The sequence below is a fragment of the Sphaeramia orbicularis genome, chromosome 21 (assembly GCF_902148855.1).
Source record: "Sphaeramia orbicularis chromosome 21, fSphaOr1.1, whole genome shotgun sequence".
Classification (NCBI taxonomy): Eukaryota; Metazoa; Chordata; class Actinopteri; order Kurtiformes; family Apogonidae; genus Sphaeramia; species Sphaeramia orbicularis.
Genome location: NC_043977.1, coordinates 8,150,702 through 8,165,951, shown reverse-complemented (window position 1 = coordinate 8,165,951; position 15,250 = coordinate 8,150,702). Strand labels below are relative to the sequence as shown.

The 15,250-nt window shown below is 37.5% G+C and overlaps 1 protein-coding gene across 1 annotated transcript in view; it reads right to left on the bottom strand.

Annotated features, from left to right (window-relative positions):
- The window catches only part of LOC115412810 (deleted in malignant brain tumors 1 protein-like), an 83,823-nt gene extending 68,775 nt beyond the window's left edge, over window positions 1-15,048 (bottom strand). The window contains exons 1-8 of the mRNA XM_030125471.1: window positions 14,917-15,048; window positions 14,724-14,822; window positions 9,032-9,124; window positions 7,059-7,373; window positions 6,012-6,326; window positions 5,478-5,792; window positions 4,430-4,744; window positions 3,896-4,210 (exon numbers count right to left, since the gene is read on the bottom strand). Of these exons, the coding sequence (XP_029981331.1) occupies window positions 3,896-4,210; window positions 4,430-4,744; window positions 5,478-5,792; window positions 6,012-6,326; window positions 7,059-7,373; window positions 9,032-9,124; window positions 14,724-14,822; window positions 14,917-14,992 (1,843 nt within the window). The 5' untranslated portion in view covers window positions 14,993-15,048. The remainder of the gene's footprint in view (window positions 1-3,895; window positions 4,211-4,429; window positions 4,745-5,477; window positions 5,793-6,011; window positions 6,327-7,058; window positions 7,374-9,031; window positions 9,125-14,723; window positions 14,823-14,916) is intronic.
- Between the last annotated feature and the right edge of the window lie 202 nt (window positions 15,049-15,250).

The window sequence follows — 15,250 nt, the reverse complement described above, 5'->3', positions numbered from 1 at the left end:
CAGCCCACCCCTACTGCTGCATCCACCAACAAATCAAACAAACAAATCCAGTCCTGTCCTACTGGACTGGACTGGACTCATCTGTGCACACATGCATTAGATAAACTGTCTGGGTTAGTTCTACTGAAGATTTTAGCCCAATAGTTTTTACTTGCACTTTTTTCTATGTCTGGTTTGCAATTGCACAATTAGCTTATTTATTTATTTATTTATTTATTTATTTATTTATTTATTCTTCTTGCTCTTTTTTTCTTTTTCTTCTGTCTCTTCTTCTCATTCTATCCTTTCTATCTTATTCTTGCTCTAGTAAAGTTAGTGTATTTTTAGAATGTATTGTATGTATTGAATGTATTTTTTGTGTTTGGATGAAGCCGTTCAATCTGAGCAGACTTTTCTATATCTGTCATGTTTAACAGTTTTCTTCCAGTATATTATGGTTTGGTAATCTAAGTGATGTTTGTTGTGTTAGTCGTTTGTCCAGGACAACAGATGGAAATTAGCTTCTCTGCTAAATCTGGTGCACACATCTTGTTCTTTGTAACTAATGCCAATACACACTGTCCTGTAATTAAACAAATAAATAAATGAATAAATAAATAAATAGACAAACGGGGCTGGGAGTTGAGGAAAGGTGACGGGGGACAGGCCCAGATCCTGTTACATACAGTTGCGAAAAAAATGATCAGTTATTGGTTAATCCATTGATTTGTGTTACATTGAAATGATTCTGACTGGAAACAAGCGGCCTAGAGTTTAACAGGTTAATGTTATTTTCTGATTTGTTTCTGTTTTTGCACCAATTTCCCTCTGAATTACCATCACAGAACTCTATGGGGATGTCAGAGGGAAACAGAACCAAAGCAAAGTTCAGTTTCAGACAGAACTGCACTCCCTCTAAAGCCAAGATGAGCCACTGACTCTGAGGGAAGAAGTTAATTCCATATTTGAGATTTCTTTGATGGACATTTGTCAAAAAACATATCTTTGAGTTTTGTTTGGGGCTTGACATCAGCTGTAAGAATTCAACTAAGGCTTAATGATTCCGTTCTAGGTTTACTTTTGTAATACCTGTTCTTCTGTGCTGTTTACGATCACCAGATCTGTTCCGTTGATTCTGCAGTCTCTTCTGCCGGTTTCCCAGGATCCAGTCACACGTGAAAAGAAGTAACAGCTGCTGTTGAACAGCTGCCATCCGGCTGCACATGGGCTTTCTGTGAGTTATAATATCAAACAGGGAAAGTATACGTTTACATTTACAACACGAGTAAATAATGCAGATAGAAAAAGATGGAAAGAGTTTAAGAATGTAATTAAATTCATGTTACTATTTATTTAGATTCTATCCATAACTAAATACAGTTAAACATTATTATTTTATTCTAAACACTATTGAGGGTCAAGGAATCGGTTGCACTTAACTACTATTATTATTCTTAGCAGCTGATAATTCATGTTTACTTAAGGATGATTTTAATGTAGAACTTTTCATGTAGCGGAATATTTTACCTGTGTTTTTGTAGTATCTTCAAAGATCTGAGGACTTCTTCTACCACTTAAGCCAACTATCAATCCTATCGATGCTAAATTAAGTGGAGATCATTTGAATATAGCTCATACAAAAGCTATGAAGCAAGGCATAATTGTGGTAATTGAATAATTTTGATTTAATAATAATTAAATAATTAAATAATTTTGCTTTTTTTTTTCAATCTCAGGTATGTAGATTATTTATTGATGCTGTTATTGATCAGTTATTCCAGTCAACATTTCAAAAACAAAAATGATACAAAAATCATGAAACTAATACCACTGTTACTGAAACAGGCTGTTGCCATTGATTTGCCTTCAACAAAAAGCTCTTAGAAGGGTTCATAAAGCTCATTATAATGACCACACCAACCCACTTTTTCTCCAGTCAGTAGACTTCAAATGAATAGATTTGGTGAATTACAAAACAGCACAACTCCTGTTTAGGGCATCAACAAAACGTCTTCCAGGTAATATTCAAAAATTATTTGAGGACAGAGATTCTCAACATAAATTCAATCTCAGAGGTAATAATAAATGGTGCCAACCAAAGGTAAGAACTACCTTAAAATCAATGTGCATCTCAGTAAGGGGAGTAGTACTGTGGAATGGTTTAGCAGATTAAAAGAGTGTGCAAATATTTTTCAGTTTAAAAGAATGTTTAAAAAACAAATAATGAAGAAGTACTTGGAGGAGATACAGTGACACTGATGCTCTAAACCAGTGGTGTCAAACTCATTTTCTTCCGGGGGTCACATTCAACCTAATTTAATCTGAAGTGGGCTGAACCAGTACAATAATAGCATGATAGCCAATAAATAATGTCAACTCCATATTGTTTTAGCACAAAAATCCAAATCCAGTTATGCCAATATTTACATTTACAAACTATCCAAACAAAAAGGATGTGAATAACCTGAACAAAATGAAATTTGTAAAGAAATATAAGTACAATTTTGTCAATATTCTGCCTTGACTTATCATTTATACATATGCATTACAGATCAGATCTACAAAGGCACAAAACATTCAGTAACAGGCAGAATATTGTTAAAATTGCACTTAATTTACTTCAGTCATTTCAGGTTATTCACATTTTTTTGTTAAAGGATAGTTTGTTAATGTAAACATTTTCATAATTTAATGTTTTTTGCACTAAATCAAAGAGAAAACAATGGTGTTGTCATTATTTGTAGGTTATTATGGTATTATTTTTGAGTTTGATGCCCTAACTTGCACTTTGCAAATTCATCCCATGGGCCGGATTGGAACCTTTGAGGGGCCGGTTTTGGCCCCTGGGCCACATGTTTGACACCTGTGCTCTAAACAGTGTGGGTGCCATTAGAGGGAGTGGGTATGGGGTCAGAGTGTGTCCAGGCCTGTTTATGTCCCTGTCTTGTGAGGATGTGATATTGTAATGTTCTGTTTTGTTCTATATTGTTCTATAATGTTCTGTATTGTTCTTCGTTGGTGTAGTGAAATGTGATGGGTTGTGTGGTGTGAGGGGTTGGACTTTTAAAAGCAATCCTTCTTCCATCCCCTTTTCAAACCATGTGTTGTCCATTTGTCATCTGTTAAGTGTATAAATGTGGTAGCAGGTTTGAAATAAACACGTGAAATGAAATGAAATTGATCCATAAACATCAGGAATCATAGATGACCAGGTAACAAACATTCAGAAAAAGTGTTGAACATCTCAGTACAAAAACAGAGGAATACTGCAGTGAATTTTGTGAGGTGTGAGGAGAGATCTCTGCTAACCATTCAAAAGGAAGACACTTCTACACCTAAAAGTTCCTGTGTCAGTCAATTACTGCACCCATTACACACATGATAAGAAAACTTAACAGTTCACACACAGGATGATGTTTAGCGTACACAATGACATTGTAAGATGAGAATTACCTGTTCTTGATACAAAGAACAATCACATTACAGCACATACAAACATAACCTGCTGCACACTTTTAATACTCCTCAGCCAAATATGGTGTCAGATTGTGTTGACAGTTCCTGCCTTATAGGCCCTATAGGTCACCTATTTTCAGAGGCTTCTGCTCTATACTAACATCCATCCACAGTCTAGATTTGGTGCGGATATCTCAAAGCATTCTTCAGATAATGCGATTACATTGTTGAATGGACAGACAAACAGACAACAAAATGATCCCAATACCCCTCTGGCCAGAGTTGACCGAGGCATAAAAACCATAACAGATTAGGCCATTTATGTAAGACTACCCAGTAATAAGAACACAACTGACACACAGTCATTTTTCTATCAAGATGGGAAAACAATTCTGAAAAAGTAAACCTAATTCTCCACATCAAACATGTTTTCCACTTATTTCTGGTGATTTGTGTTTACCTTCACAGACGACACCTGCATCCTCTTGATGATCACAGTCGTGAATTCCAAACCCTTGGTGTTGACACTCCATGAGGTTTGACTCTGTACCTGTGCACATGACGTTATCTAACCAAATCACACCTGAACCCTGTCCAAAATGTGCATGTCTTGGAGCTGACAGGGCCCTGCCACAGCCCAGCTGTCGACATACCACCTCAGCATCAGACAGGTGCCACTCATCGTCACACACCGTTCCCCACTGTCCACTGTGGAAAACCTCCACTCTGCCGGAGCAGCGGGTGGTGGAGCCTACCAGCCTCACTGTTGAACCTCCTAACAGTAAAACATGAACCACAGATAATGTTAATGGAAGATACAGATGGAAGATGGACTTGATGAAGACTATGGTGTAATTTAAAAAGTCATTCAACACTAAACATAAATGCTAAACCAATTACTGATTGAAAAAGTTGGTGTAAAAAAACAGTTTAGGTTTTTGTCACTGAAGACAGGAGACATGATGTTATTTTCTCATTATACACATGATTTTACCTTCACACACGACACCTGCATCGTCCTGATGTCCACAGTTGTGAATTCCAAACCCTCGGTAGCGACACTCAGTGAGGTTTGACTCTGTACCTGTGCACATGACGTTATCTAACCAAATCACACCTGAACCCTGTCCAAAATGTGCATCTCCTGGAGCCGACAGCGCCTCACGACAGTCCAGTTGTCGACACACCACCTCAGCATCAGACAGGTCCCAGTCATTGTCACACACCGTCCCCCACTGTCCACTGTGGAAAACCTCCACTCTGCCGGAGCAGCGGGTGGTGGAGTTGACCAGCCTCACCGTTGAACGACCTAACAGTAAAACATGAACCACACATAATGTTAATGGAAGATACAGATGAAAGATGGACTGTGATGTCCATTAATAAAGCAAGAACCATAAGTTCAACCAGATGTTTCGCTCTAAATGGACACTCCAGTCTCTGTGATGGAAGTTGTCATCTGTCGAAGGTCCTCCAACGCACCGTAGAGTTTGTGTTTTAGAGTGGTCTCCTCTGTCCCCAGTTTTGGCCTTAGGTCATGATATTTGGGACAGTGTCTGACTGCCAGTCTGGCATGGGTGCTGGTCCGTCTGGCCAGTCTTAAGTTTGTTGCACTGGTGATGATTGAGCGTGTTGTGAACAGTACGCAGTTGGAAGATAATTACCTGCTCAGGTCGTGTCAGCAGGTATTATGGGTCGTGTTAGTTTTGTTGATGGTGCTGAAAATTCCACTTGTTGTGTTGCTTAGTATTGATGATTGTTTTTGCTTCCTGAAAAGAAGTTGCTTTGTTTTCCTGCTCTAGTCTGGATCCTGTCTTTGCCAGTATATAGTTTCACTGCTATGCATGTTGCAGTGTGATGGGATCCACAGAATCCAGACTATGTGATCTTGTCTAAGCATGTTGAGGGCAGCAGATGAACTATTCATTTATTTATGTCATTTGACACTTTTCTATTTTTCTCAAAAGAAATGATGTATTTTTTTTACAGTAGACACAATGTCATGCCTCAATTATTTTTTCCATTTGTACACATGTGTTTACCTTCACAGACGACACCTGCATCCTCTTGATGTCCACAGTCGTGATTTCCAAACCCTTGGTGTCGACACTCAGTGAGGTTTGACTCTGTACCTGTGCACATGACGTTATCTAACCAAATCACACCTGAACCTCGTCCAAATTGTGCACGTCTTGGAGCCGACAGGGCCAAACCACAGCCCAGCTGTCGACACACCACCTCAGCATCAGACAGGTGCCACTCATCGTCACACACCGTTCCCCACCGCTCACTGTGGAAAACCTCCACTCTGCCGGAGCAGCGGGTGGTGGAGCCTACCAGCCTCACTGTTGAACCTCCTAACAGTAAAACATGAACCACAGATAATGTTAATGGAAGATACAGATGGAAGATGGACTTGATGAAGACTATGGTGTAATTTAAAAAGTCATTCAACACTAAACATAAATGCTAAACCAATTACTGATTGAAAAAGTTGGTGTAAAAAAACAGTTTAGGTTTTTGTCACTGAAGACAGGAGACATGATGTTATTTTCTCATTATACACATGATTTTACCTTCACACACGACACCTGCATCGTCCTGATGTCCACAGTTGTGAATTCCAAACCCTCGGTAGCGACACTCAGTGAGGTTTGACTCTGTACCTGTGCACATGACGTTATCTAACCAAATCACACCTGAACCCTGTCCAAAATGTGCATCTCCTGGAGCCGACAGCGCCTCACGACAGTCCAGTTGTCGACACACCACCTCAGCATCAGACAGGTCCCAGTCATTGTCACACACCGTCCCCCACTGTCCGCTGTGGAAAACCTCCACTCTGCCGGAGCAGCGGGTGGTGGAGTTGACCAGCCTCACCGTTGAACGACCTAACAGTAAAACATGAACCACACATAATGTTAATGGAAGATACAGATGAAAGATGGACTGTGATGTCCATTAATAAAGCAAGAACCATAAGTTCAACCAGATGTTTCGCTCTAAATGGACACTTCAGTCTCTGTGATGGAAGTTGTCATCTGTCGAAGGTCCTCCAACGCACCGTAGAGTTTGTGTTTTAGAGTGGTCTCCTCTGTCCCCAGTTTTGGCCTTAGGTCATGATATTTGGGACAGTGTCTGACTGCCAGTCTGGCATGGGCGCTGGTCCGTCTGGCCAGTCTTAAGTTTGTTGCATTGGTGATGATTGAGCGTGTTGTGAACAGTACGCAGTTGGAAGATAATTACCTGCTCAGGTCGTGTCAGCAGGTATTATGGGTCGTGTTAGTTTTGTTGATGGTGCTGAAAATTCCACTTGTTGTGTTGCTTAGTATTGATGATTGTTTTTGCTTCCTGAAAAGAAGTTGCTTTGTTTTCCTGCTCTAGTCTGGATCCTGTCTTTGCCAGTATATAGTTTCACTGCTATGCATGTTGCAGTGTGATGGGATCCACAGAATCCAGACTATGTGATCTTGTCTAAGCATGTTGAGGGCAGCAGATGAACTATTCATTTATTTATGTCATTTGACACTTTTCTATTTTTCTCAAAAGAAATGATGTATTTTTTTTTACAGTAGACACAATGTCATGCCTCAGTTATTTTTTCCATTTGTACACGTGTTTACCTTCACAGACGACACCTGCATCCTCTTGATGTCCACAGTCGTGATTTCCAAACCCTTGGTGTCGACACTCAGTGAGGTTTGACTCTGTACCTGTGCACATGACGTTATCTAACCAAATCACACCTGAACCTCGTCCAAATTGTGCACGTCTTGGAGCCGACAGGGCCAAACCACAGCCCAGCTGTCGACACACCACCTCAGCATCAGACAGGTCCCACTCATCGTCACACACCGTTCCCCACTGTCCACTGTGGAAAACCTCCACTCTGCCGGAGCAGTTGGTGGTGGAGTTGACCAGCCTCACTGTTGAACCTCCTAACAGTAAAACATGAACCACAGATAATGTTAATGGAAGATACAGATGGAAGATGGAGTTGATGAAGACTATGGTGTAATTTACAAAGTCATTCAACACTAAACATAAATGCTAAAAGGATTTGAAATGGAAAAAAGTTGGAGTAACAGACATTGTTTAAGTTTTTGTCACTGAAGATACGAGACATGATGTTATTTTCTCATTATACACATGAAAAATCTAAATTTTACCAAGTGCATTTTTCTCATTTCTTGTTCAAATATCTCATCACACTTAAAATAAGACAGAATCACCTACAGAGTAACTTTTCAGTGAGACAGAAGAACTTATTTTTAGACTATACATCTTGAAAATCTTATTTCAAGAAATTTTACAGGATAATTTTTTTCTGCTCCATTGACAAATCTTTTTTGCTTGAGTTAAGCAAAAAATAAATGAATAAATAAAAAAATCTCAAATTAAGCAAAAAAAAGAATCTGCCAATGGAACAAGTAAAATTTATCTTGGTAAGATTTCTTGAAATAAGATTTTCAAAAACTATTATCTAAAAATAAGTTCTAATATCTCACTGAAAAGTTACTCTTTAGGTGATTATGTCTTATTTTAAGTGTGATGAGATATTTTGACAAGAAATAAGAAAAATACACCTCGTAAAATTTTGATTTTTTCCAGTGTGGTCTAATGATTTCAAACAAGCACTATTAATTTAATGCTTAATGCTCAGTGTAGTAATATAGTACTACATATTATAAGGAGTGTCCATATTTCCATTACATAAGAAAATATATATCCAATAATGTCAAAAATGTAAAAATAACCCAGCGGTAATAAATATACTTTGTTTTATATTTCATTGTTCACAGTGTGAACCCAACATGTTCCACTTATACTGTACATCCATTCCTTGCATTCAAACTGTGACACATTCAAGAAAAAGTTCGTGCAACGTGGGACGAGACTGAGTTACAAGAATTAGAAATAATAATAATAATAATTAATTGAAATAGATGATCGTAATGATTTGGTTCCAAAGCAGCATCCAGGACAGGTCCAGTTGATTTGATGTGTTTAGTTTTTTTCAGCAAAAGCAGTAAAAATATCATACATTCAGAGAATAAGTGTCAATTTTACTTGACATGTTTAGTTCAAATGAAGTCTCAGCTGATCAGTTTAGTGTGGTAGTGTGTGACCGACATGCATTTGACTGTGTGTTGTGTGGGTTTGTACCTCCGCCATGGAGGTTATGTTTTTGCCAGGGTTTGTTTGTCTGTTTGTTTGTCTGTCCATTAGTGTGCAACATAACTCAAAAAGTTATGGACAGATTTTGATGAAATTTTCAGGGTTTGTTGGAAATGGGATAAGGAAGAAATGATTAACTTTTGGGGGTGATCGGGGGTGGGGGGGCCCACGGGGGGGCCCACTGATCAGCCTTGGCGGAGGTCTGCGCTCTCCGAGTGCTTCTAGTTTGTTTGTTTGTTAGCAAGATAACTCAAAAAGTTATGGACGGATTTTCATGAAATTTACAGGAAATGTTGATACTGGCACAAGGAATCAGTGATTAAATTTTGGTGGTGATCGGGGGGGCAGATCTGCCTTGGCGGAGGTCTGCGCTCTGTGAGTGCTTTTCTAGTTTACAGCTGTTTAGGGTTGGACTCACCTATAGAAAGCTCGTGAAGTCCGCCAGTCGTTTCGATGAGTGTTTCGTTAAGCTGGTCTCTCTCCTCAGTCAATTTAGAGGACTGTCTGGTAACTGAGACACAAATAAATACACCTGTGCATTGTATTTACCTTTGATTTTTCCCCCAGTAACTAGAAAAATATTCACAAACTCAGAATTTACATTCTGCCACTTATCTTAAGAATAATTACAACCTAGACATGATGGATGGATGGATGGATGGATGGATGGATGAGTAGGATAGATAGATAGATAGATAGATAGATAGATAGATAGATAGATAGATAGATAGATAGATAGATAGATAGATAGATAGATAGATAGATAGATAGATAGATAGATAGATAGATAGATAGATAGATAGATAGATAGATAGATAGATAGATAGATAGATAGATAGATAGATAGATGGAGGGAGGGAGGGAGGGACAGATAGATAGACGTGCACATACACATAAATACATACATTAATTAGAATATAAATACACATTATAAGACGGATAAAAATATAAAAACACATCACAAATACTGCTTCTTAGACTAGTCCCGAAGGACAAAGAAGTCAAAACAATAATAGTCAAAAAAAGGTCCTTTTGTATTTAATAGTTTTGATAGAACAATCTTTGAATTTGCTCTGAGCTTTTATAAACATCAACTTGTTCAGTAAATAGAGTTAAATACCTCATTTTGGCTGAAAAAATGCAAAATGCACAAGATAATATAATAAAAGGTGGTGAGTGACTTTGGAAACATTGAATGGACAGAAAACTTTATTTGGAAGTCTTCACAAAAATGGTAGTAGGTCTTAACCCTTATGCCCTCCTCAAATTCACTACCCTCTTGTTACCTTCATGGCAAAAATGCACACACACACACACAAAAAAAAAACTAGTATAAAATCATCATACATCAATATATTTTTTTAATTAAATCTTTTAAACAACTTCAGCCCTGCTCACAACTACCAAACATTCAACATTTTTTGCAGGCTTTAAACCTTTAAATACAAGTTTAACTATTTGAATTCTGAATGATTTATTATTTTAAAAACAAAACACATGCAAAAAATCCAATATTTTCCATATAATAAATAGTAGGAGGATGGAACATTGGATGTAATCAGAACATTGGATGTGTCAAAGATTAGGAACAAAATTGATTTGATTGCATGAGTATTTTTTCTGTAGTGTCAGATAATCCCCCTGGTTATCCACACAGACAAAAAGGCCCCATTGACTTTCATTATAAGCACATTTATTAATCTCATTGCCATTACACTATATAAGTGTACATTCTCTAATGTCAACATTTTATTTTGAAGAAAACTAGTGATATGTAAAAATACCTGAGGAGGACCGAAGGGTTAAAGGTTAAAAGAACAGCCAAGATCTGACAGGCATTAATGTGTTTCTGCAACTGTTACACTGGAGAACAGCAGAAAATAAAATAGTATATATGTAATAAAGCAGTCTGATCATCATATTGAAGTACTGAACATACAACACAAACACGAACATGATCCATCCAATATGTGACTGAAGACGGTTTCAGCTCCAGTCACACTGTTTGGGGTTACTCCACTGCAAAAATCTAAATTTTACCAAGTGCATTTTTCTCATTTCTAGTCCAAATATCTCATCACACTTAAAATAAGACAGAATCACCTAAAGAGGAACTTTTCAGTGAGATAGAAGAACTTGTTTTTAGACAAAAGATCTGGAAAATCTGATTTCAAGAAATCTTACGTGAACTCACAAATCCACTATTTTTACAGTCAAAACTTTAAAACTCATTGACTGTCACATCTGCCACCAGACATTAGTCTGGTTTTGTCTGTCTTGTGTGTTTTGTCTGTCACTTCCTGTTTTGTTTTGTTAAGTTCTCCTCATGTGTCATGTCCGTTGTCTTTGCTTCCTTTCCCTAATCATTTCCACCTGTGTGTGATTACCTGTCCCCGCCCTGATTTGTTCCACCTGTGTCTCATTGTCTTCCCTCCCTCTTGTGTATTTAAGCCCTGTGTTTTCCCCTGTCCTGTGCCAGTTTGTATCGTCTAGTGTGTTACTTACCAGCGGTTTTTGGATCCTGTTTGTCTGTCTGCCTGTTTTTTTGACCTGGATTGTTTCTCAAGACCTCTGCCTTTCGCCCGACCCCTGTCTGTTCCTCAGCTGCTGTTGCTTCAACGTGTGTTCGACCTTTTGCCTGTTTTACTGGTACATGAGCTAGTCTTATCCCAATGTACTGCTGCCTATCCGTTTGCCTCACCGTGTATGACCTGGTCTGTTTACTGACATCCCTCTGCTCTCTCCTAGTCGGATACCCGACGTGTGTTTTCGGTCTGGGCTGTGAAGGTCCGTCTCCGGTCCGCCTCACAAACCTGGTGAAGAACCCTGAACTCTGTGACCTCAAGAATCTGTATTCTTTCACTATCCAAGACTTGTCAGTTAAACCTGTGTTTAATAAACACTGTAAACTTTTACGTCTGCTTCTGGGTCTTGCATTTGGGTTCAGTCCTCATACTCAGATCATAACGTTGACCTTGTGGAATTCAAAACTATTCAAATAATGTATGAAGCAAAGAAAAACTTCCTGCTGGGAAATATTCAAGAAATGTTTTGTGAAAGAGAGGGAGTCTATGATTTACGGGGAAAGTGAAATTTCAAGATTCATAAAGTGCACACTATGTTAAAAAGTTTCTCTATCGCCATCTGTGGAGGAAAATTGTGGAACAAATTGTTAGAGGAGATAAAACAAATATCTAACATAATTTAGTTTAAAAAACGATATAAAGAATTGATTCTTGAGGTACAGTATTTAATAATGACAATGAGGCCTGTTTGTTTATGGATGATGTTGTACTGATGAATCTGCTGTAATTATTGAAGAAAACTGTTGAGTCTGTTTGTATGGCTGTACTGACATGAACATACTGTTGTGTATAATTCAATTACTGCATTATGTATTAGTTGTGGTTAAATGCTAAAATTAGGAAAATTGTATTGTTTGGTTCTTCCATTAGTGATAAAGGTGTAAAAGCACTGAGGGGTTGGATTAGATAAGTTTATACTTCTTCCTATTCCTTTTCGACCATATGCAAAATTCAGACTTGTATGTGGCTGAAGAAAGATTCTGTCCATTTAAATGTTTTACTTTGTTTTGTTTAATTTTGTTTCTTTGCATGTTCGAAATAAATAAAAATTAAATAAATAAATAAATAATGTTCTCTTGTTCCATTGGCAGATTTTTTTTGCTTAATTCAAGACTTTTTTTTATTTTATTTTTTTTGCTTGACTCAAGCAAAAAAAAAAAAAAAAAAAATCTGCCAATGGAACAAGTGAAAATTATCTTGGTAAGATTTCTTGAAATAAGATTTTCCAGATCTTTTGTCTAAAACAAGCTTTTCCATCTCACTGAAAAGTTCCTCTTTAGGTGATTCTGTCTTATTTTAAGTGTGATGAGATATTTGAACTAGAAATGAGAAAAATGCACTTGGTAAAATTTAGATTTTTCCAGTGTTACACCGGTATTGTGTGATTAGATGTAATTAGATGTTTTTGCATCGACACCCCTTTGCATAAAAAGAGGCCAATTCTTCTCCAAATGTGGCATTTCCTAATTTGCATCTATGCAAATGGACAGGCATATCTTTGCTGCTATCTTCATGGCAGCATAGTATGTCGTGAATTCAACCCTTTGTTAGTGCTTTGTTAATTATACACAATATTTTGGACTCATTTGCACCCATTTCATGGTCTGTTGTGGATCTGGTCCTCCAGGTTTTTGGTGAATGAACAATTTATGCAGGTTTCATGCATCTCCTACATCAGTTTTAGATCCTTTTACAGTTTTACCATCTCATTTCTGTTCAGGAAAACTATGCATTTCTAAATCTTTAGATTCTAAATATTACAAACTACAAGACTGAGATTAAACTTCTCCTTCTTAAGTTTAATAAACTCTTAGATTCACTGGAAAATGCATTGTTATATATGCAAAACAGACTTTTCTCCCTTCAAGAGTATGATGCTTTCCTGTAGATTAAACCGGCTACAGTTTATAAAGTCATTAAAATGAGTTTTGAATATGGACTGTTTACTGCACCGTGACTACATCAAACACATTTTGCTGATGATACTTTGATAATTTTGCAGAATGTAGAGCTTTTTCAGTGCAGGATTAAATAAAAGATGTGCTTGTTGCTGCAGATACTGAATTTATGTTGATTAGATTAACCCTTAGTGTGGTAGTCAAGACTAACTAGACCAAGACCAAGACACTACTGAGACCAAAGGGTATCTAGACCAAGACCAAGACTATGAGGCGAGACCAGCACCAAGCCTTATTGAGGCCGAGACCGAAAACAGACTAGAGTTGGAATCGATACGACATGATTACTCAAATCAATTGTAGAGCAAAAGGCACTGCTGTAAAGTGTCATGACTATTTAAATCAAATTCATATTATCTTTTCTATTATATTGTCCTTATGTCTTGAAGAGGGTGTGTAATAAATAGTGATACTATTCTGTGATGATGTGGTTTTTGTACAAATCCCATCGAGACCAAAGAGAGTCAAGACCAAGACAAGACCGAGACCACAAAAAATTGGTCTTGAGACCAAGAGCGGTCTGGAGAACTACATCACTATTAATCCTAACAGATCTACAACTTTTTTTTGTCTATTTAGCTTTTCCTAAGTGATTTACAGCCATTTATTACAATCTTATCCTCTGCATTTAATTTTTTTTTACTGACAACCAGGTAATTTCTTATATTTCATTCACTGATCATATAGATGTTCTTAAAAGCTCAGAGTAAATTCAAAGGTTATTATATCAAAACAGAGAAAGATACTTTTTCAGTCAAATATTTCCTTAACTGAACGTTCAAATGGGTGATATCTGATGGCTACAAACTGTATTTTACACCAATTATTTACATGTATTGATAGGATTAGTGCAGTGGTTTCCAACCTTTTTTGGCTCGTGACCCCATTTTAACATCACAAATTTCTGGCGACCCCAGACATTCAAAACAAAGACTTTTTTTTTTTTTTTTGCTAAATGAATTTGTTTTTGATCATGTAATAGTTTGCTATACTATGCTGTAAGTAAACATTAATTTTAGTGGATATTTAGTCTATATAATGTCTATTATTATGGACAGAGGCAGTAAATCCAGGTGTAGATTACTGCACAAAGGGAGAATTTTATTTTCCTTGGTCAGGATATGTACAGTCAGTCCAGCTGTGATTTACAAGGAGGACAATTAATACTGAACAAACAAGAACTCAAACTATGAATTATGAAAGAGCTGCAGCATCTGAAACTGACCACAAAGAACATTTGACAGATAAACAGAACCACAGTGCTGCAGTTTCAGCTTCACAGTTGGTCATGTGTGTTATGGATTGGGATTGTCTCTGTCAACTCACCATGTATTTTTTATTAGTAATTTTTTTTTTTAATCTATTTCTAGAAATTTCAGGCAACCCCATTTGAATTCCAGGTGACCCCACGTGAGGTCCCGACCCCAAGGTTGAAAAACACAGGATTAGTGGATCAACAGGTATTAAACAGTTTACATCAGTAGATGTTCAAGTTTTTGAGGCTTAAATATAATACGTCATCAGGCCTAAAATAATAAGAATTGTGCAGTGTCTGATCCAGACTCACAATGGACCCCAAGGACAATGAGTCCAACCAACAGGAAACCACAGAAGAACCCCAGAAAGACAACAGCTCCATGTAACCATCTGTTTGAGACCTGAGGAGCTGAGGACAGGAAACAGACCAGAGAATAAAACAACAGTAACACTGAGACCAGTCTGGAAAAACACATTTATAAACCCGGGGTCTATTCTCTCACCTATGAGATTTTCTGAAGATCTTGAGCTGGAGGCTTTGACAGCTTCAGCGTTTTCATAGACTTCCTCCATCTCCATGTTAGTGGTTTCATTAAGGTCCTCAGCTCTGCAGGATCATCAGAGTTCTGTGTAAATGACCAAACTCTTACAGGTTTCAGATGTTTATTATCCTAACGACATGTGACGTGGTGCTAAAAATACTGAATAACAATTGTTGCATTACTGTGGTGGAAGGTGGATGTTTTGCATCCTTGTTTGCATGTATTGCTTGAGGTTAAACAATTTGAATTGAAAGAAAATGTCATAGGAAACATATTTGTACACTTTGACTGATGC